The sequence below is a fragment of the Globicephala melas genome, chromosome 12, assembly GCF_963455315.2.
Source record: "Globicephala melas chromosome 12, mGloMel1.2, whole genome shotgun sequence".
NCBI lineage: Eukaryota > Metazoa > Chordata > Mammalia > Artiodactyla > Delphinidae > Globicephala > Globicephala melas.
The window spans coordinates 72,104,713-72,128,120 of NC_083325.1; the positions used below are offsets into that span (position 1 = coordinate 72,104,713).

Here is a 23,408-nt window from a genome sequence, read left to right on the forward strand (position 1 = left end):
GGATTCAAATGCAGGCAGTCTGGCTCCAGAGTTGATGCCCTTAGTCACTATGCTTGACTTCTTGTATGGGTAGACGAACACACAAACATCATTTCAGTATAACATGGCATGTGTTACAGTTGAGTTCTGCATAAGGCACTATAGGTGTACAGAGGAGGAGCATGTAGCCCAACCTCAGAGAAGCCTTCCTGAGAAACCTGATGCCTGAGCTGAGGCATCAGGATAGGAAGGGCCTTCCAGGCAGAAGGAGCAACAGAAGCACAGATTGAGAAGTGAAATAGCATGACAGCTGCAGGGGAAAGTACAAGCAGTTCCGTGTCACTACAGGTCAAAATTTATTTAACAAATTAATTTGAGCAACTGCCACTTGCCAAGCACAGTTCTTGGCATTAGAGTTACAGCTGAGGACAGGACAGCAAGGTCCTGCTTCTCTTGGAGCTTACAGTTCAGTGGGCAAAGAGTAAACAAGATGTTATCTAGTAGTGGCCAATGCCTGGGTGACAGTATGTCTACTGGCATCACCCTGTAGTAGTAATAGCAAACATCTTCGTGTTAGGTACTATTTTAAGAATTAACCATTTAATTATCACAGCAATTATATGAGGTAAGAACTGTCATTGGTTCCGCTTACCAGAAGGGGAAACTGAAATAAGGAGTTGGTTAAGCCACTTGCCCGAGGTTACACAACTAATGAGTGTTAGCTGGGGTTCTGTCTTGTGTTGCTTCAGAGCTTGGATTCTTATCTATCATTAAGGTGAAAGAGAAATTCACTTGCCCTTATTCAAGTTTTTCTCCCCTATTAATAAACATTTTTTAAACTACAGAATACTACAGAGAATAATATAGTGTGCATATTCCCACCATCCAGAATTAAATGCTAACAGTTTGTCATAATTGATTTTGTTCTTTTTATAAAGAAAAACAAATTCTGGATAAGGTTGAAGTTCCCTTTCTACTCCTCCCCAGTCCCATTCCTTTACTTTCTTCCCCAGAGGGAGCCACTTTGATGCCTTTGATGAGTATCTTTCTTGTCTGTGTTTTTAATTTATTATTTGAGAAGGTAATAGTGTGGGTGCTGAGCCAGACTGAGTTTGAATCCTAGGTATGTCCATTCTTGGCTATGTGACATTCTGCAAGCTACGTCACCTGTCTGCACATCAGTCTATTTGGAACATGGAGGATAATGATAGCACTAAGCCCACGATGGTTATTGTGGGGATTATGTATTTGAGTCAACATATGTAAAGCACTTGGAACAGTACCAGGCACATAGTAAATGTTCAAGAATTCTTAGTCATTACTGCGCTGATTATACAAATATTCTATTTGTATGTACCCATAAAAATGGTTTCGGTTTTTCGTTTTTTGTTTTTTTTTTTGTGGTACACGGGCCTCTCACCGTTGTGGCCTCTCCTGTTGCGGAGCACAGGCTCTTGGACGTGCAGGCTCAGCGGCCATGGCTCACGGGCCCAGCCACTCCGCGGCATGTGGGATCCTCCCGGACTGGGGCACAAACCCGCGTCCCCTGCATCAGTAGGCGGACTCTCAACCACTGCGCTACCAGGGAAGCCCTCGGGTCAGTGTTTTGATTAACAGAAGAAGCCTAGCCTCAGGGAAAGAAGTTCCATATTAGCTAACCCTCTCCGCCTCATCCTTGATGAGTTTCAAGCCAAGAAAGATGAAAGAAGCTTGGACTGGAGAAAGGAGGGTGAGTAAAGCAGAGAAACGTTTAGTGTTTTTCTTACATATGTGATGTCTTTTACAAGTTAAACAAAATGTTATCTTGGCCTTTCCCCCACTAGCCATTTACTGGAGATAAGGAAGTTAGAATGTGATGATCCCATCCAGGTATCCATTACAGCAGTGTGTTTAATATCACACAGCATTGTGGATTAATCACTAGTGAGTTGCTAACAAAGTTTTGAATTTAATAGGCCAACATTTTTTGGGGTTGTAATGGTTTTGGGAGGTAAGGGTCAAAAAGTCAGTTTGGAAGACTGAGTAGACTTGTTTAGAATTAAAGAGATATATATATATATATATATATATATATATATATATATATGGAAGTATAGTGGAAGATAAAGCTGTGTGTGTAGTTTGGGGTCCTGTTATGGAGGACTAGGCTTAAGATATTTTTTACCTTATCATGTGACAATCCTTGAACATTTTTGAACAACACCATGGCATGTTGAAAATGGAACTTTAGAAATATTAATTTGACAGATACATACAAAATAGAAAATTTCTTTCTTCAAGATATGTTGACTGCCTGTCATATGCCAAGTAAGTGCTAGACATGGGAGTTAAAAAGCTAGGTAAAACAGTCCCTGCCCTTGGAAATAAATATTCAGTAGAAGATGACACAGTAAGAGAAAAAAATGTTTTAAATTAGGTAAGTGCAATGATAATGGTTTAGCTTAGGTGCCATTGGAGCACAGAGGAAGGGAACTCAACTCACCTAGGAATTCATAGGAGGTTCTTCAGGTGGATATGATATTTTAACAGCATCTCAAAAAGTGAAGGAATATATGCAGTAAAATACTGGGGGAGAACATTCCAGGAAGAGGGAACAGTATAACAAAGGTATAGAGACAGAGGCAAACATGTTAAGTTCAGGCAACTATGGGCACTTCTAGTTTGCTCTTTCTAAAGCAAAGTAAAGAAAAAAATAGTATTAGAGGTTTAACAAGGACTTTATTTGCCTTTCTCGTATTCCAGGTAAGGGATGCTGCAGGCCTGAACTTGGGAAGTTGAGAAAGGGACAGTTTACAGAAAATGTAGAGTGATTGTATTTTGGGGATGAGGATAAAAGAGGAGCCTGGAATTGCTCTTAGGTTTTGGCCTGGGTAAGCAGATAGATAAGTAATGCCATTAGCTGAGAATGAACAGGAGAGAATAGCAAATCTGGGGTGAATGCAGTATTGGACATTTTGAGATTCAGGTCCAGCAGACATTTAGATTAATACATCTGAAGCTTGGGAGAGTTCAGAGCTGGACACTTTTGGGGTTAGCTGCCATAAGTGTTATTCAAACTGTGAATGTGAATCAGACCACTTAGGTAGTGCTTCAAAGCAGAATGAAAATGGTACATAGAGGAACAAAAATGTATAAACAGCACTAGAGGATGTCTCTTACAAAGGGGACTGATCCTACTTTCTCAAAAGCAGCACTACCAAAAGAGTGGTGTCACCAAACTCAAGGAGAAAATGTTATATTTAAAATGGACAACAGTATCAAATGCTCCAGTGGAGACCAATGAAATATATACTAAAACATTGCCAGTAGATATGACAGTTTGGTAATCTTTGTTGTTTTCAGGAAAAAGGGAAGGAGTGAGAGCATAACTAGAGAGGTACACAGGGTTGAGGAAAGGATTTTGATAAAAGTGAAAAAGACTGAGCATGTTATACACTGAAGGAATGGAGATGATGGTAGCAGTGGTGGAGGTAGCTAACATTTATTGAAAAGGTGCTGGATTCCGGGTCCTCTTCTGAGGGCTTTACTCTTCACATCAACCCTATGAAATAGATACTGTTTTCCTCATTTCACTGATGAGGAGAGTTAATCACAGAGATTGTTACTGATACATGACTGACAGCTAGTAAAGAGCAGAAGGGGAATTTGAACCCTGGGATTCTGACACAATAGTCCAGTTACTTACCATTATCCTGTATTGCCTCAATAGAAAGGTGGAGGTCGAAGATTTGGAAGAGGTGATAATTAATGGATCAAGATTTCAGAAAAGATGGAGTGGGGGGATAAAATCAGGAACATAGGTGGCAGTGTTGGTCTTGAATAAGAGTAAGGATTTTTTATTCTTGAAGACCAGAAACTGTGGGTACAGATGGACGTGGTAAGTTTGGGGACTGGATAGGATATTGCGAAGCTTAGGAAATTAATACCTGCTGGTGTCAAACTTTTCCTATCAAATATTTATGTATGTATTGAATTTATACCTTTTTATTATAAAACATAACAGATATGGAAAATTGCTTAAAACAAATGTGTAACTTATCATAAACTGTTATAAGATGTAACCACCATCCAGGTAAAGAAAATAACACTTTGTCAGCCAAGCCAGAAGCTTTCCATGTGCTCCATTCCAATTAAAACCCTCTTTTTCTCCCCAAATGTAACCACTATTCTAACATTTATGATAATGATGTTTTTGCCTTCCTTATAGTTTTATCACCTGTGTGTATTTCTAGACATTTAAGTTTTTCCTGCCTTTTTTCCTTTCGTCTTTAAAATATCTTAATCTACATTTAAGTTTTTCCTGCCTTTTTTTTCCCTTTTGTCTTTAAAATATCTTAATCTACAGATTCCTCCTTCTTCTCTTTTTTCCTTGTCATTAGTTTGTTGAAGAAACCAGTTTTGACCTGTTGAATTTCCCAGAGTCTGGATTTTGCTGATTGAATCCCTTTGGTGCAGCTAACATGCTTGTTTGTCCTCTGTATTTCCCATAAATTGGGCTTGGTTCTAGAGCTGTGCTGTCCGATATGGTAGCCACTAGCCACATGTGGCTATTGGGCGCTTGAAATGTGGCTAGTCCAAACTGAGATATACTATAAGTGTAAAATGCACACCTATTTTAAAGACTAATTTCAAAAATAATATGAAAATATCATTGTTTTTATATTGAGTGTATATTTTAATGATAATACCTTGGATATATAAAGTTAAATTTATTAAAACAATTTCTATCTAGTTCTTTTTTCTCTTGTAATGTGGTTATTTGAAAACACATGTGTGGGACTTCCCTGGTGGTCCAGTGGTTGGGACTCCGCGCTTCCACTGCAGGAGGTGTGGTTTCAATCCCCGGCTGGGGAACTAGGATCCTGCATACCACATGACGCAGCCAAAACAAAGCATGTGGCTTGCATTGTGTTTCTATTGGATAGCACTAATCTAGAGGCCTAATCAGATTCGGGTTTTATTTTGTTATTTTGTGCGAGACTACTTTATAAGTGATAATGAGTGTGTTCTTCTGCTTGGAGACACATAGTACCTGGTTGTCGTTCTTTTTGTGATGTTAGCAGTAATCGATACTCAATGCCTAGATACCTTAATTCATTAGAGTTTGCAAATGGTGAGTTCTAATGAAATCACTCCTTACTAATTTATTATTGCCTTGTCTATTATCCGGTTATTCAGTAGTGCAAATCATATAGGAAAGGTAGGATTAATGTTTGATTCTTTTTTTAAAATTTTTATTTATTTGGTTTCACCGGGTCTTAGTTGCGGCAGGCGGGCTCCTTAGTTGCAGCTCGCTGGCTCCTTAGTTGCAGCAGGTGGGCTCTTTAGTTGTGGCATGTGACCTAGTTGCGGCATGCATGTGGGATCTAAGTTCCCTGACCAGGGATTGAACCCGGTCCCCCTGCATTGGGAGCACGGATCCTTATCCACTGCGCCACCAGGGAAGTCCCAAGTTTGATTCTTTACCTTTATTAACCAGTTTTAAAAATGAATGATGGGGGCTTCCCTGATGGTTCCGGGGTTAAGAATCCGCCCGCCAATGCAGGGGACAGAGGTTTGATCTCTGGTCTGGGAAGATCCCACATGCCACGGAGCAACTAAGCCCGTGTACCACAACTACTGAGCTTGCACTCTAGAGCCTGTGAGCCACAACTACTGAAGCCCGCACGCCTAGAGCCTGTGCTCTGCAACAAGAGAAGCCACGACAATGAGAAGCCTGCACACTGCAATGAAGAGTAGCCCCCACTCACTTCAACTAGAGAAAGCCCGTGCACAGTGACGAAGACCCAACACAGCCAAAAATGAAAACAAATAAATTAATTAAAAAAAAATGAATGATGTCCCCATCCACAGGTGAAGAATTTGTTTTCTTGGTATCATTATGAATTCATAGATTTAAGCCTATGTAATATATTTCAATGCACTGCCATTATTATGCTTATTCCTGCTAAAATGGTCCAATCTCTGGCCAGTGGGAACCTTTTCAAGTTGGTTCCTGAGTCCTCTGGACACAACCCTATTATATTAGTCTTTGTTAGCTTTTGATCTCTGTTGTGTCTGTAGTGCTATCTCCTCTTTTGTTCCTGATATTGGCAATTCATGTCTTTTCTCTCTTGCTCTCTTTCTTTTTTTCCCTTGCTCAGTCTGTTTTTATTCATCTTTTCAAAAAACTAGTTTTAGGTTTCATGGATTTTTCCTATTTTTTCCATTTTCTCTTTCATTTTTCTGATTTCTGCTCTTAAGTTTATTTCCTTCCTTCTTCTTTTGTGTTAAGTTTCTTAAACTGAAAGTTTAGATTATTGGTTTGAGACTTCTTTTCTTTTCTAATGTAATCACTTAATGTTAAAAATTTATAAGCACTTCTTTAGCTGCATCCCACACATTTTTGAAATGTTGTATTTTCCTTTTCATTCATTTCAAAATATTTTCTATTTTACCTTGAAATTTCCTCTTGACTCCTGGATTATTTAAACGTGTATTGTTTAGTTTGCAAATATTTGGAATTTCCCAGATTTTGTGTTAATGACTTCTCATTTAATTCTGGTAAAGTCAACATAGTCAGTATGATTTTAATTCTTTTAAATTTATTCTGCTTTGTTTAAAATTTGATCTGCCTTCATTAGTGTTTTATGTCGACCTGAAAAAGAAATGTGTATTCTGTCGTCGTTGGATGGAGGGTTCTATAAATTTTAGTTAGATAACATTGGTTGCTCACGTTGTTTAGATCTTCTGTATCCTTGTTGATTTTCTGTCTACTTGTATTAATTACTAAGAGAGGAGTGTTGAACTCCCCAACCATAACTGTAGATTTGTCTATTTCTCCTTTCAGTTCTGTCAGTTTTTGCTTCTTATAGCTTGACCCTCTAGTGTTAGTTGTATACACATTTAAAATTGTTATGCCGTCTTGGTGAATTGAACTGCTTATCATTATGTAATATTCTTCTTTATCCCTTGTAATTATCCTTGTTCAGAGTCTTCTTTGTCTGTTACTAATATGGCTACTTTAGTTTTTTTTTAAAATTAGTGTTTTTATGATACATCTTTTCCCATCATTTTACCTTCCTTTGCCCTGGCCTGTCATCTTTCCATATATGTAACTTCCTTCTCCAACAAGAAAGATAGCTCCTTTATCCTGAATATATGTATTTATTTTCTAAATTCTTTTTTTTTTTTTTTTTGCAGTATGCGGGCCTCTCACTGTTGTGGCCTCTCCCGTTGCGGAGCACAGGCTCCAGACGCGCAGGCTCAGCGGCCATGGCTCACGGTCCGCGGCATGTGGGATCCTCCCGGACCGGGGCACGAACCCATGTCCCCTGCATCGGCAGGCGGACTCTCAACCACTGCGCCACCAGGGAAGCCCCTTCTAGATTCTTAATTACATAAAAGGTAGTTAGATAAGTTAGCCCATACTACCAAAAAAACCTCAAACCTACTAAGTAGAGTTCAAATTCTGTTCATAGTGCTTTTTGTCTTTAGTCTGAGGGCATATAGTCTAAATACTGTGTTCAAAAGTTACTTCGGTTAATCTTCTTTATGCCCATCTACTCTGGTTGTGTTATTCTTTGAAATATAGTTAGGTTCTTTTGTTTTTTTGTGTTCAGTTTTAATGTCCCTCTTATTCTTGTTGTTTATGTGTTTTAATATGTAAAACATTAACATACTTATAAAAGTCATGACTGTGCAAAATAGTTAGATCCAGAGAAGTATCACTGCTCCTATCCCTTCTACTATGGAAGGTAAACAACCTCATTTGTTTCTCTTTATCTGTCTGCTGTTTCTTTTGCTAAAATAAAGTTACATGTATATTTTCTTATTTTCCCCCTTTATTCTTACACAGAAGGGAGTTGTTCTAGATATTCCTTTGCACACTGCTTTTTAAAAAAAGCAATAGACTTTTGTGTGTGTGCAGTTTTAGGTTTAGAGAAAAATTGAGTGTAAAGTACAGAGTTTCCTTATATCCCCTTACCTATACCCCCCCCATTTAACCATTATTAACATCTTGCATTACTGGGGTACATTTGTTACAATTTATGAGCAAATATAGATACATTATTATTAACTAAAGCCCATAGTTTACATTAGGGCTCACTCTTTGTATTGTACTTTCTATGAGTTTTGACAGATGTATAACGACATGTATCCATCATTGCAGTATCATTAAGACTAACTTCACTGCCCTAAAAGTCTCTTGTGCTCCACCTGTTCATTCCCTGCTCTCTGCCCAGACAACCACTGATATTTGGAGTGATTTGCTTTGAAGATGGAGGAAGGAGCCCTGAGCCAAGGAATGCAGGCAGCCTCTAGAAGCTGAAAAAGGGAAGGAAAAAAGATTTTTTTCTAGAGCTCCAGGAAGTAACACAGATCTGTTGACACCTTAATTTTGGCTCATAAGACCCATTTAGACTTCTGACCTCCAGAACCATAAAATAATAGATTTGTGTTGTCCTAAGCCACTAACCTGTAGTCATTTTTTATAGCAGCAATAGGAAACTAATATAGCTCCCTATGTGCACCACGCAGGGGCCGCTGGACTAGCAGGAAGTGGGGGTGGTCTCTGCTGTAGTTCGGATCTCACAGCCTTTGCTCCACTGATCCTGGTCAGTTCTATGCATGTGCAACTCAGAATCTCATACAGTAATTTAAAGGGCCTCATTCTCCATTCCCTACTCTTTGTGATCTTCTCCCTCACTGTCAGGTTCCCCAAAGCCCCCTTTTCTGCTTATCTGGATAGAAAGAGAAAAAATATCACTGTCACTGCTGCCATGAGGAGGCTGATTGATTACTGAGGCTCACCTGGGTTTGGGTCTGGAGAGAGAGACCATTTTTCTTCTGAGATTCTGGCTTCCCTAGTGTAAGCTGGGCGATATAGGTGATAAAAGGCAAACCAGGGAACTCACTACTATGTGGGTCATTTTTTGAGTTTTGAATTTCCCACTGAGTTCACATGCTTTGTTTATCTTTCACGGAGCCCTTAGCAATTAATTATATTGTTTTATGTGGACTTTTAGTTGTAAACACTGGGAGAGATACAGTGGAGTATGCTTACTCAGTCTTAACCAGAACCAGGAATGTCTTCATTTCTTTGTTACTTAAAAAAAAATTTCCTGGGCTTCCCTGGTGGCGGAGTGGGTTGAGAATCTGCCTGCTAATTCAGGGGACACGGGTTCGATCCCTGGTCTGGGAAGATCCCACATGCTGCGGAGCAACTAAGCCCGTGAGCCACAACTACTGAAGCTTGTGTGCCTAGAGCCCGTGCTCTGCAACAAGAGAAGCCACTGCAATGAGAAGCCCGCGCACTGCAACGAAGAGTAGCCTCTGCTCACCACAACTAGAGAAAAGCCCGCATGCAACAACAAAGACCCAAAGCACGAAAAATAAATAAATAAATAAATTTATTTAAAAAAAAATTTCCTGCCTTTTCTTCCCTTCTGTTTGTCTTAAGGCATTATCTATTTTTTTTAAAAATTGACTCTTATGTTCTTTCTACTTTAGTGTACATTTCTAACATGATATTTTTTCTTTCTGAGTTATTTCACATCCTTTGTAAGTTTTTCTAATTCTGGTTTACATTGTTCTTTCATTCTTCTATTAGTTTTTTTGTCCTTTTGCTTGTTTTGAAATAGTAGGTTATAGTTTTCATGTATTTTGTAGGAGGGCCTTTATTGCCTATAGGGTAGCTTTCTCCTTTTAAAGTTTTTTCTTGTAATATATTTATGTGGGATTTTCCCTCAATCCACACAGAAGTTCCTCATTTTTTATATGAAATTACTTTCCTTGAACTTTTACAAGGAAGCCTGAATTTTATGGCTCTAGAGCTCTCTCTTCTGTTTTTTCTGTGAAATCTGCTTACTTTGTTCCCCTCCCCTATTTTATCTGGATTTCTCTTTTGTCCCTGTGCTGTTCAATTTAGATTCTGTCCCTAGTAGTTTTGTCTTAGTATGGGGCTTGGGCCTGAAACGGGGCTTTGGCTGATTTGTTTTGAGAATTTTCGCAAGGCTAGTAGTTCCCACAGAACACTTACCCTCACCTGAGAACTAGAGGGTGCAAACTCCTCTCAATATCAGGTGCTCTCGTCAGTGGCCCACCCTCACTCCTGGTCTGAGTACCTGTGCGGGTTCTTACTTTCCTTAGTTGCCGGTGCCTCTCCTCTGCTTTCGTCCTCACACATGTACCACAGTCTCGTAAGTGTCAGCGGTTTGACCCCACTCACTTGGGATTTGGAGCTCTGGAGATTCCTTGTTACTTAGTTTTGTTTTAGATGCTATCCAAGAGTCTTTGAATGTTTCACCCTGGTTTCTCTGTTTGTTTGTTTGTTTATTTATTTATTTTTGACTGCGTTGGGTCTTTGTTGCCGCACATGGGCTTTCTCTAGTTGCTGTGAGCAGGGGCTACTCTTCGTTGTGGTGCACGGTCTTCTCGTTGTGGTGGCTTCTCTTGCTGCGGGGCACGTGCTCTAGGTGCAGTGGCTTCAGTAGCTGTGGCTCGAAGGCTCTAGAGCACAGGCTCAGTAGTTGTGGCTCACGGGCTTAGTTGCTCCACGGCATGTGGGATCTTTCTGGATCAGGGATCGAACCCGTGTCCCCTGCATTGGCAGGTGGATTCTCAACCACTGTGCATCCAGGGAAGCCCCAGTTTCTCTGTTTTTAATGGTCAATTCAGGACGATTTAAAAAACTGTATTGTCACTTGCCATCATCCTCCGCATTAGTTTTTTCGATGTAAAGTTTGCTCTTCTGATAAGAGTGAGGGGTTCTAAGTAAGAAATTTAAGGGGGAGAAGTGAAGGTTTAGAAGTCACTGATGGAAAGAGGAAAGGGAGCTCTCCAGGAACAGATGAGAAGAAGTTGAGGGCACAGGTGAGTGTGGGCGCCATGTATTAGTAGTGGTGCCAGCCTATGTGAATGTAGGTTTTTCCCCCTTGTAGGTGTCACCCCGAATGAAGCCTCAGAGAAGGCTGATAGTTAGATTAGGACTATAATTAGGCTTGTTGGTCCAACTGAAGGACCAGAATGTTAGGGGGATGAGGTAACTTTTGGGAGAGGAATTCCATTCCTGGGTAAGAATGGAAATGAAACCAAAGTGGGGTTACTAAATTGGGAGACAATGGAAAGGATCTAAGGACTGAATGTCTGAAATGAAACTAAAGAGCAAATACAGTGGGAGGAGTCGTGAATGTATTGGATGGAGACTTTTGTCAGAGCACAGAGTTTAAGATTTCTTAGGTAGAAGAGGTTTTTTTTTTTTTTAGAGTTTCTCAACAAATGGTAAATCAGTAAGCATTACTCCAAAATCGTATGTTGTCACAGTAGCTGAAGAGCCATCAGTAAAACCACAGGTTTAAGAAACTTTGGTGCTATTAATTCAAAAAACACATGAACAGCCTGAGTCATATGTCTATGGCTATCTGTGTAGAGCACAGAGCTTTTCTAATGTCTCATTGTGGCAAAAAAGCAAAATTAATTTTGAAACATTGTGTAGAGTTACTTTGCTTATAGCTTAAATTTCCTTGGGAAAGTGTTGGACATAATTACAAATGTTTATTTTAGCATTTTAATAAGTGCAAAGTATTTTAACAAGCCTTTGCAAACAGAATGTCCTTTTAAAAAGAAATGTGACAATCCACAAGTAACATTATACTTAAAATGTTACTGAAATAAAAGTTATTTGTGGTGGGAAGTCTCAAATTACTTCACATATTTAAAGGAAACATCAGTAAGCTGTCAGTTGTGTAGTTTACCATGGTTTAATAAAGAAATTTCTTTAATAAGATTGTTTTAAATGGAGTTTGTAGCAAAGGAAGGAGTAATTGCCTATCACACTGTAAAAAATCAGTTTCACGTCTTTGGAATTTTTTTTACACTTAATTTCCACATTGTTTGAACTTAAACATATATCCACAGAAACAAAAAAGCAAAAGATTGTCAAAAAGCTCTTTGTTTCTGAGACATGCTCGAGGTTTTATAGCTGGAATTGGATGAAACTTTGTCTCACTATTAACACAAATGTTAATCTAAAGAGATATTAGATAGAAAAGTTTTATGTTTTAATATATTTTAATGAGAATATTGGAATTAATGTGAAAGTTTTGAATTTTAAATATTGTTGGGACAAATGATGGATGTCTTTGTTCTCCTCTGCAGCTAACTTGTTGAGAAGATTGTCATGTTGTTCAAGATTAATAAAATACAAAATGCCCAAGAGTCTTTTCCAGAAATTGTCAGGTCACACTTTTGCAACTATCATTAGATGTGTGGGTTGGGTATTTTAGTTGTGTAGAATGGTTATTGTGTGATTATTTCCATTTTTTCAGTGTTTTTACATTGCAGTATAAGAGATGCTAAAGTCTTTTTGGAACTTAGAAAATTGCGGTGAAACATATTTTGCTGTATTCAGGAAAAGTATTTTGTTCATATCAAAGAATACTGATCTCATTTCTTCTGCTACCATATAAAAATGTATCAATTTTTCTTAAGAAATATTTTGACAATTTTAAACTAGAATTTGCTTCAGAATATTTCACAATATTACCTTTACTTTCTGATGTGCTTCTTTTGAAGATGAAAGACAGAATGTATTGACCCCAGAATCCCATGTAACTATTTGAGCTTGTGTCATAATTGAGTAAAGAAAAAAAGTTTTCTAGATTTGGGAGGTGGGGGGGCAATTTGTGGCTAAGTAAGCTTGGAAAACCCTGCCTTGCATATCCACTTCAGTAAAATTGTAATGACTGTTACTGTGTTTGTTTCTTTTTTATATCAGAGTATGGCCGATTAACAATGTTGTGATAGTTTCAGGTGCGCAGCAAAGTGACTCAGCCATACGTATACATGTATCTATTCTCCCCCAATGTTACTGTGTTCTTGACACAGAAGTTCTGTCATAAAGAAACCTGTTTAACTTTGTTAAACCCAGCATTTCCCAAAGTTATTTAATCTCAAACCCTTGTACACGATTGTTTGTGGCTGCATTACTAATGGTTAAAATGAGGAAGGAACCCAAATGCCGATCAATTGGTGAATGGTTAAACAAAATGTATCCATGTATATACCCCTTCAATGGAATATTATTTGGCCATAAAAAAGGAATGTAGTACTAGTACCTACTACAACATGGGTGAATCTTGAGAACATGATGGTAAGTGAAAGAAGCCAGAAGTAAAAGAACACATATTGTGTGATTCAATTTATATGAAATGTCCGTAATAGGCAAATCCATAGAAACAGAAAGTAGATTGGTGGTTGCCATATGCTGGGGGTGGGGGAAATAGAGAGTGATTGCTAATGGATGCAGGTTTCTCTTTTTTTGGAACAGAGAAAAGTTTATTGCAGGGCCATGCAAGGAGACGGGTGGCTTGTGCCACCAAAACTCTGAACTCCCAGGTTTCTTTTTGAGATGATAAAAATGTTCTGCAATTAAATAGTGGTGATGGTTACTCAATTCTGTGAATATTCTAAAAACCACTGAATTATATACATTAAAACGGTGCATTTTATCATATGTGAAGTATATGTTAATAAAGCTGTTATTTAAAAAACACCTATAAAAAGAAAATATAATAGCAACAACTAAGGAGAAATAAGGGCTTAAAATAGGGCAGTAGTAACAGAGAGGTACCAGAGAATGTAGGGAGTGAACTGAAGAGCTTCAAGGACTGATTTTTACCACCAGGGATGCAAAGTCGACAGGGCTGATGGGTCCGGTGGTGCCTAGGTTTGCGCTAGTGGTGGCTAGCTTCTCCGAGAATGATGGAAATCTATACACACAGTAAATAGAAACCCTTTAACAAAAACTATTGTTTCTTTAGTCATCTGTAGATAACAGGGATGGCTAAAGCAGTGCACAAACTTGTGGCCTTGCCTTTATATTTTTCATAACTCAAAACATTTTTCATGCTGCCAATAGAATCTGGCTGTCACTACTCATCAGGGTGAGGTGCCCTGTGGGAGAAGATAAGAGGACATGACCCCTGCCTGCAGAGAATGTAGTCTTATTGACCTAGTTTGATCCATTCAAAGGCTGTGCTCACCTTTCATGAGGAAAGACACCCAGGTGACTTGCCAAGTGTTACATAGAGGGCAGCAGAGCACATGGATTATAAATTTGGGAAGATAAACACAGATTTTTGGATTGCCTAATTTTTGCCATCATGTGGAAAAGGCAGACTTCTTGGAGTTGGGTCCTCATTTTAGTCAGCTCTTTGACCTTCTACCTCCTTGGGTGGCAAGGTCATGGTATGCCCTTCGGGACTGAGGATGGTGCAGCCAGTGTTAATGATGTTCTCCCCTTTCCTTTACTCTCCCTGACCAGGTTTGTGGTCAGCAAGAAGGTAAGGAACTCCTTAAGACTTCACAGCAGAGTGAAGGCTCACAGGAGGAGTTTCAAATGAGGCAGAAATGATATCTTAGTCAGAGGCCTCTTTCTTTCCCCCAAACCCAAGTTTCCTGTGTAAAGCCAAGCCTTCAATGGAGGAAGCCAGTGTGTTATTGAGACACTAACCAGATATTTCAAAAATTGCTTCTAAAGAGGACTGTATCTAACACAGAGCTGAATGTCTCTTATAGTCACAGAATTCTCTGTTTTCTTAATACAGGTTTCTGAGGTAGCTTGGGGAGGAGGAAGGAGCCTTAGTCTTGGAGCCATAAGAGCTACACAGTTCCAGGCAGCCTTGAACAGACCATATGATGTAGTGCAGCCTCTCTGGAGGCCCACTGAGCAGGGTTTTGAATACTGATGTGCCTTAGATGGACTCTGCTTCACATCTGGAACCTGTGGCCTCATCTGTGCAGCAGGTTTAACCATCCTCTGCAAGACTGTGATGAGCATCAAATGCGATAGTGCATGGAGAACACCTGGGGCATAACTATTGCCGCACAAATCACTTAACTTTCTTGATATTGTTTCCTCTTAAAGAGTGAAGATTATGCCCTATGCCTTTTAGGGTAGCTGAGAGGATAAAATGGGATAATGTATGCAATTATGTTATATATTATTGAGGTTTAATTAGAAAAGGACTTCACAAGGATCTTGGTAACCTATTGCAGAGTTTTGCACTAATACATGTATCCTTTTGTTGAACTAGAATTTTTTCTTCTTTATTATTGTCTTTTTCATCTTTCTTGACCTTCCAAGAACACAGAGAAGTGGTGGTATTCATTTGTTTCATGCAAATCTTCACGCACTGAAAGATATAATCCATTCACCCCTAGAGTTTAGGTTTTTAAAAAAAAGTCTTGATTATGACTGGAAATCTGTTTTCTTATTCAAAATTCTTTGTTACATTATTCTGAACCCTTTTAACTTCTCCATTGATTATGGTGTCCAAGATAGGAATTGATCTTTGAGAATTTCTCAGACTAAAATATAGGAGAAAGATTACTTTCTGTCCTTCATTCCCCATTAAAAAATATATATGTATATCGATGTCTTTATTATAAAAGTAATGTCATCACTTTATATACATTTTGGAGAAGAGAGAAAGAAAATTGCCCACAATTCCATCAGTTCAATTAATAGTAGTTTTATGACTGTACATCTGGTCATTTTAATATACATATTTTACATATCTTTGTGTGTGTATATATATAGCTTATATATCATTATATACATATCTTACATAACCACAATCATATACAAATATGAATCTTCCTTTTCCCCCCCCTCTTCTAATGTTTTCTATATTGCTGCATGTCTTTAGTACCTGTCTAGTAGAATTATGAGGATTCAGTGCTTTAAGTGCTTAGCATGGTGTCTGGCAATAGTTAGTGTCAGTAAGTGGGAGCTGGTTGTTATATGACTTTTTCCATCGTTTGCATTATTTCCTGATGGACGCCCAGAAGTGGATTTACTGGGTCAGGTACTCTTTAGGCTCTTGATACATGGCACCTGCCACATTGCTTTCTGAGACCCATTTCAGTTTACAGAGCCCTTGGTGCTACTCAGGAGTTTCACTGCTCTTCATCAGCGCCCCTCACCCCTCACCCCTCCCTTTATTTTTAGGTTTGGGAAGCTCATTTAGTTAGGTAAAGATGTTACCTAATTATTTAAGTTTCATTATTTAATAATTATAAATGTTGAACTTTTTGTTGTATGTTTCCTCTTTGCAGTGTCTGTTCATGACCTATTTAACAGTTGGAATCCCTTAACAGTTTCTAATTGAATTACGTGGCCTCTTTAATAAAGATATTAATCTTTTGTCATATGGACCGCAAATAGTTTTCCTGTTTTCTTCTTATTTTAGGGTTGAGTTTTGTTTTTTTTTTAAAGTTCTCACACAGACACACACAATGTGATCCATCTCCTGTTCGTGGCTGTCACAATGAATTTCATCACCATCCATGCCAGGTCTGATGGTAGTGCCTTGAGTCCAACAAGAGAGACTCTCCCCATGGTTACATGGGTGCCTAATAACAGCGAACACAGATGCCTTCTACGGTAAGTACACAGACTCTTCATAGAGCCAGAGAACATATTTCCTTTGCTTTAGGCAAATAGAGGAGAGAAAGAAGGAGGTAACGAAACTATTGCTTGGTGTTTTTTTGTTGTTTTTTTTCCCGAATTTATTTATTTATTTATTTATTTTTGGCTGTGTTGGGTCTTCGTTGCTGCGTGCGGGCTTTTCTCTAGTTGCGTCGAGCAGGGGCTACTTTTTGTTGAGGTGCACAGGCTTCTCATTGTGGTGGCTTCTCTTTGTTGTGGAACACAGGCTCTAGGCGCGCGGGCTTCAGTAGTTGTGGCACGCAGGCTCAGTAGTTGTGGCACACGGGCTTAGTTGCTCCGTGGCACGTGGGATCTTCCTGGACCAGGGCTTGGACCCGTGTACCCTGCATTGGCAGGTGGATTCTTAACCACTGCACCACCAGGAAGTACAATTGCTTGGTGTTTATAATTTTAGCTTATAATTTAGCTTATAATTTTAGCTCTTCATGATTGGAATCTTCTAGACATTCTCCATCCTTTCCTCTAGGACTGGTGTTGTGAAGGTACCAGTGCAGATATTTTTGGCAAGTGTGTGGTCCACTCATCGTAAGGCCTCAGCTGAGTTCTCTGAGAACTCCCAGTTCCACCCACCCCAACCTACCTTCTTCTGATTTTTTTCTTGCAAGGAGATACTAGGTCTTGGTGAGATTTGGGGATTAAGGCTCTTCCCTTGGGTAAAATGCTGGTAAATCTACCTTCTCCTACTAATCCGTTAAATCTAAAGTCCTTGCATGCAAGAGAGGGAGCAATCCCATCTGGTGTTCTATGCTTTTGCCCTGGGCTTTGCGTGGGTATCCTTAGGAGAGCAAAGCCGGTCTATTACAACAGGTTAGAGAACAGCCTCAGGCGGGACTGAATGAAGGCAGGGAGGCCCCCGACTGGATTTTAGAATGGCAGTCACAACTTGTTCTTCCTGAAGGAAGGGTGTTGCGTCTCTTCTCAGGCTGATGGCGTGGAGTTGCCATGTGGATTTGTCACAGTTCTCCAGGACAGCCTCTGGCACAGGAAGCAGACCAGGGGGAAGCTAACTTTTTGAAGCTTTCGGTTGCACAAGTGTAATAAGAGCACTTAAACTGAAGGGAGACCCTCAGAGTCGATGCCAGAGTGTTTGCAAGTCCCTTTCAACTTTGACCTGTAATTGCCCTTTATTCTTGCCTTTCAGCCCTGTACATTCATTCCCTTGCTGAGGAGTCCTATCCTTTATGATCACCAAGATGTGCATTCAAGTCTGTAACAGAGCCCGGACAGCTGATGGGAGAGGTGGCACAGGCCTGCACTGGGGTTTCTCATCTCGGTGGCAAGGACAGTGGCACACAGAGGCATTACATTGGCTTCCGAGTCTAGATCTATAAATATATTTATTATAACAAGAACTTAACAATAAACATATACTATGTACAATACCGTTACAGAGAACCCTGTTTTATATCATTCACAGAAATAGCCAGTTTTGCTCCAGTGTGATAACTGAGGAGAGAACAGGATTTCAGTGTCGTCTGTGTTGAGTCCCGCTGACCACTAACACCTCCTTTGGAGGTAGACGCCCACCAACGCTGACATCGCCCTGCCCCAGGCAGTTAGACACTTGTGCTCCAGTCCTTGGGTTCACACTTGCACCCTGTTTGACATAAATACTTTAAATGACATACAACGTATGTAGTTTTGTGCTTATTACTTTTTAAAAGAATAAATAATATTAAAAACTGCATAACGAAGCTCGGTATCTTGTCCAAGTGGGAGCCACACTTGTAGTGCTAGAAGTTGATGCCCGACACTGGGACTTTGTGTCATCAAATACTGAAGGATGGAGAGCGTGTCCTGTCCTTTTCTCCTTATAAGTGGTTTTTATGATGAAATGACGGCAAGTCGACTTACCAGGTATAAAAATGGTAAATGCGTATTTGGTACCAACTTCAGCTAAACAGCACAGCAGTGGCGGCTGCCTCCTTCGTGCCCTGGAATGGAAACTGGTCACCACGTGAGGTTTGAGGGTCTGAGGACTAGAGGGAAGGCCTTTCTCTGTGAGCCACGGGGTGGCCTCCCTCCTGGCTCCCCTTGCTTGGGTTAAGATGCTACTAGAAGAATGATTCAGGCCTTGGCTGTCACGGCTCGTCTGAGAAGGCTGTCCCCATCCTGAGAGCTCTTTGTGGCAGGTGCCTTAATATATAGCTATAAATATCAAAAATAGTCTCCTGTGCTTTGTAGACATGTATTCTCCCTCCTTCCCTTCCAGCCTGGCCTGGGTCCTCAGCTTTACCTCATGGAGGGAGCTGACCTGGTGTCACGAGCCAGAACTGGTTTCCTTCAGGAACAGAGTTGTCTCTCTACGACAGTGCTTCCATGAGGCACGGCTTTTACGGGGCTGTCTGGGAGTTACTTTTTCTAAAAATAAAATGGGGGCATTCACCCCCACCCAGGAGAGATCCTCTATTCTGAACATAGAAAAATTAGAGCAAATGCCCCACTCTGGCACTACCTACAAAGAGCTTTGGGAATTCCCGCGTTATCCCTCTCGTGGCTGCCTCTTTCTCTCGGTACTTAAAAATAGCCTTTTGTTTATCAAGAAAATGCCTTGGAAATCTAAATAATTCATATGGGATAAGAGAAAGCTAGCACAATCACCTCGTCCTTCTCCAGCAAAAACACGGTAGAAAACCCTGGGAAGGGACAGACGGTTCTCCCTAGCTGTCCCCACGGCTGCCGCCGCTCCAGTCACATCTGGCTCCGCAGAGAACCTGGACTTATCTTCGCCCTCGTGGGGACCAGCAGCCTCCTAGGCCTCAGGCCCCATACATAGTATTGTCCCTTGTTTCCCCTCGGCCACTGAAATCGTAGATGGGTTAAAAACAGAAGTAGGAATCAAAGTGATAAGGACACTTTGATCTTATTTCAAGAGAGCCTGACGCCTAATATTGTCATAGGATAACTGATCTATGGTTGGCTGGGGATCAAGCTTGCCCTGCAGGAAGGAAAAAACGGCTTCTCTCTCCCAGTTGAAAAATATGTGAAACTATTGCACCGGGCAGAGTGAGCGCCTCCGGCCAGAGCAAGTGCCTCTGCAGGAGCCCCAGGGCCCAGCTCGCTCGATCGGTCGCGGTTCCCGCAGCTCGGAGGCTACTCCCTCGTTTTCCCCAAAGGCGAGGATGATTTCCTACATTCAGTGTAGACGGTATTCAAAATGTGTGGCGTAGTGAGTTCCTTGATTGTGTTGGTCGGCCTCTTATTGGTGTTGCTGGAAGTTGATCTTTGTGAGTAGCATTTGCCTCACCAGACGTGTCTGTCCACAGTCTCGGCGTGGGCTTTCTGCTGATGTCAGCCGCTTTGAATATATTTCTTTATCACGACGCAGCCGTGTCTGAACACGGGGCAGGGCATGTGGGGGAGGAGGGCCCACGTGTTGGTTGCAGGCTCATAGGCTTCCATGTTGCCCAGGGCAGGTCCCTCACTGCTAACAATGCCTCCAGTTGCATAAATCTTGCCGTCGAGTACCACAGCACTGTCAGAGAGAACGAGGAGAGACTTAGCCACTGGATTTCCACCTGGGACCTGGAGATAGATTCCCGGCACCCTGTCCTGTCGCAGGCTGCCTCTCCCCTTTTGCAAAAGTCATGGGGGGGTCTTGCTGCTTTTCTTTTCCCTCTGACCTCAGCGGGGATAAGAAAAACACCTTTCCTCCAGGACCAATCAGGACGTCATGCTATATTACCCTCCAAGCTGTGGGCGACACTGATGCGTACTGGGTGTCCCAGGACCTGCCCACCTGACTCAAGTCAGCTGGGAGATGAGCAGCCTCTGTGTACAGTGCTCGGCTCAGTTCACTGGGTCTCTGTGGAGCATCTTTTTGGTGTTGCTGGGACAGAGCCTTCCTACCACTCAAATCTAGTTGGGAACATGATGCGCCAGAATGATAGCAGACAGGATAACACGGAACTAAGTTGTAACTGAGCATCAGCCACTCGACTGGGAATTTCACCCTTGCCCAGGTGCTCAGTCAGAACTTCCTGCTGTGACTCCTTCACATGTGTGACCTGATACTGCCGCCCGCCCCTGGCTGCAAGGGCCCTTCCCTGTGCCACACTCATGGGCTTGGTCAAGCTGTCTCGGGCAGCTCTCTGCTTCTCTGCGCTTACTATCTCACTGCATCCCAGCTACCCCTTCACACGGATGCCAGATCTATGCTTCCAGCCCCGAGTTCTCTCTCATTTCTGCTAATGGCCATTTCTTCTTGGCTGTCCCCTGAAATTGAACAGAAACCCTTCCAAAGTCTCCACCCATTTCTGAAAATCTGAGCCTGGACAGAACATGTGTATCTAGACGTCCTCCCAGACACTGAAGCCCCCAGCTGTCTCTCTCGCAGCTCCACGCCATCTGGGCCCCTCACACGCCTCCCCTTGTGGCATATCCTTTCCCTGCTTCTCTTGCAAGACCCAGCTTAAATATCCCCTCAGGCATCATCTCTCCGCGCCCACACTCCGGCTGTCTTGATCACTGGACAGTATTCTCAGAGTTGCCCTGCACACGGCCACCATGTAGGATATGTCACATGAAAGTAGGGCTCGAGAACTGTAGCATCTTCATACTAATAGGAACTTAGCACTCATCTAGTCCAAGGGCGTGTTTCATAGGTAGAGCTTCCCCAGAGAGGGGAAGTTACTTGCCCAAGGTCACGTAAGGTGTCGGTGGTAGACTGTAGCTTTCCTAGCTGTACCACACAAACAGCAGGCACTTGATAAATGCCTCATGCTCTTGCCACACCGAGGATTCAGGGATCACCTCTGCACAGGTACAAGATGTCTTCAGGACGGCTCTGTTATGGAAATGCTGCAAATGGGGTCTCTGTGGTTCCCATTTTTTCCCTAGTTCCTCTTAGTCCAGGAAAGGGTGGGGCTAGAAGAGCAGGGTGTGTGTCTCACTGCCCAGGGTGGTTAATTTTTCTGGGCCAGAGCGCCCCGGGAACCAGGCCACACTCCGACCTCTACCTCTCTCTTCCGGGGGGGCTGGTCTGGGTGTGTTTCTGCCCAGTCAACTGCGGGACTCCAGGGCAGCTGTGCCTTGTGCCTCACTGGGTCCAGCTCCAAAGAGCCGTCAGGATCATGTGCCATCAGGGCACTCCCCCAAAAGCCACCTGCCCCATGTAGGGTATCGCACAGCTCTGGCCTGTCGTCTGTGACCGGGCAGGCGGTCCTGGGGGAAGCTGACCTCATAGCACCACCCTCACTTCTCACTGAGAGAAGGTGTGGCCTTAAGGACCTGGTACCGGTGTCTGTAGGAAGCCATTCCTGTGCAGCTTGGAGGCAGGGTCAGGCTTTTGGAGCACTTCACACTCTGCACGAACGCCCCCCCCGCCCTCCCCCCCCCCCCCCCCGCCGCGGCTGGCGGAGGCTGGTGCTGTTCTGGGCCCAGGCACCACCTCGGTCATCGGATGGTGGTCAGTCATCATGAACCAACCCGTCCCTCTGTCCCTTCCCCGGCCCTCCTCCTCCCCGGCCCAGCCTCCTCACCTGCAGAACTGGCGAGAGTGATTCATGTTGGGACCTGCCTTAATGTTCCCTTTGTCAGGGTCATAGATGGTGGTGGCTCTGGCATAAGCCCCACCCAGGATGAAAACGAAGCCATTGAGGGTGACGGCAGGAGCGTACTTGTTGTCTGCAAGGAGAGCGGAGCAGGCAGGCAGGTCAGGGCCCTCTGCCGGGCCCCCTCCCCTCCTCCATCCCAGCAGGCCCTGCAGGGGACAGGAGCTGCAAAGACCTCCAACATCACTGGTTGGCCCGAGAACAAGGCTGGGGCCAGGAGACACCTGGCACGGACCAGCTTGCCCTTTGTCCAGGTAGTGGGAGCTTCAGCTGCACCTGAGCTGGGGCCTCCCCTCCCCTCCCACCCCCCTGGACTTGGGTGTGCAGAACCCTTGGGCTCAGCCTGCCCCCTGGGTTTGGGAATATTGACACTGACTAAAGCGATGAGGTGGGGCCACTGCCCTGCTCCTGGGCCGAGGAGACAGCTGGTTCTCACCAATCATCGGGGACTCGATGAAGCTCCACGTGTTGCTCTGCGGAACGTAAGACTGGAGGACGCCTGCAGCTCGGCCCGCCTCATTCACGCCCCCAAACACGTAGATCTTTCCTCCACACACTGTGGCTGCTGCTGAGTGCACTGCCTTGGGCAGAGGGGCCACCGCCTCCCATTGGTTGGTGATGGTGTCATACCTGTTGAGAGAGGAGAAGAAGAGCCAGAATCAGATGGGCCTCGTGCAGGGCAGGGGCCTCAAGCAAGACAGCAGACACAGGGGAGCCCCACCACCCACTTCCTGCCCTCGGTGTAGCCCGATATTCCACAGTGGAGGGCACTTGGGATGAATCACTCAAGGCCACCCAGGATCTAGCCCAAACCGGCCTCTCAGCCTCCCTCTTGAACCTCAGGGGGGCTCTTGTCTGTCTGTGGAAACCTCTCTCAGCTCCCCAGCTTCTGGGCCTCTTCAGCCCTCTCTGTGCAGCTCAGTCCTACTCTTTCATTCAGCAGCCCGGCACTGGGCATCTCCTACATACCCAGCCCATGGGCTGGAAACTGGGGGAAATAGTGGCCTGGACCAAGGAAGGAGCTGGGAACAGAAGGAGAGGTAAACTGATAAGGTTTAGCATGAATTGATGTCTCATTTCAGGGAGTCCCTGAGGATGCCTCAGGGTCTCTGGCTTGGGAAACTGGACAGAGGGGGCACTACTCATGGGACAGGGAATTGAGGTTGGGAGAGTTTTGGGGAGGAGGATGAGTTTGGTTTTATTCATGGGAAGTTTAAAGTATCTGTGGGTAACAAGTTGGGGATGTGCAGGGGCAGTTGGTATTTAGGTCTGGATTAAATATTCAGCTATGGGATCATGGGCACATAGATGGAAACTGAAGACGAGGTAGTTCACAGGGAGCGTGTGGGGTGAGGACGGGCTGAGGACACTGGGGAGATGCC

General features: G+C 42.9%; 1 protein-coding gene and 1 long non-coding RNA gene across 3 annotated transcripts in view; one reads left to right on the forward strand and one right to left on the reverse strand.

The window, feature by feature from the left end:
- The first annotated feature begins 1,582 nt into the window (after positions 1 to 1,582).
- Positions 1,583 to 18,080, forward strand: LOC132598228 (uncharacterized). The gene is made up of 3 exons (XR_009566198.1): positions 1,583 to 1,708; positions 14,568 to 16,408; positions 17,616 to 18,080. It is a non-coding gene; the product is annotated as an uncharacterized lncRNA (long non-coding RNA).
- KLHL29 (kelch like family member 29) overlaps positions 15,420 to 23,408 on the reverse strand; it is a 310,779-nt gene continuing 302,790 nt past the window's right edge. For both annotated transcript variants that reach the window (XM_030858308.2, XM_060309498.2), the window contains exons 12-14: positions 22,463 to 22,656; positions 21,955 to 22,099; positions 15,420 to 19,949 (exon numbers count right to left, since the gene is read on the reverse strand). In XM_030858308.2, the coding sequence (XP_030714168.1) occupies positions 19,766 to 19,949; positions 21,955 to 22,099; positions 22,463 to 22,656 (523 nt within the window). In that variant the 3' untranslated portion in view covers positions 15,420 to 19,765. The remainder of the gene's footprint in view (positions 19,950 to 21,954; positions 22,100 to 22,462; positions 22,657 to 23,408) is intronic.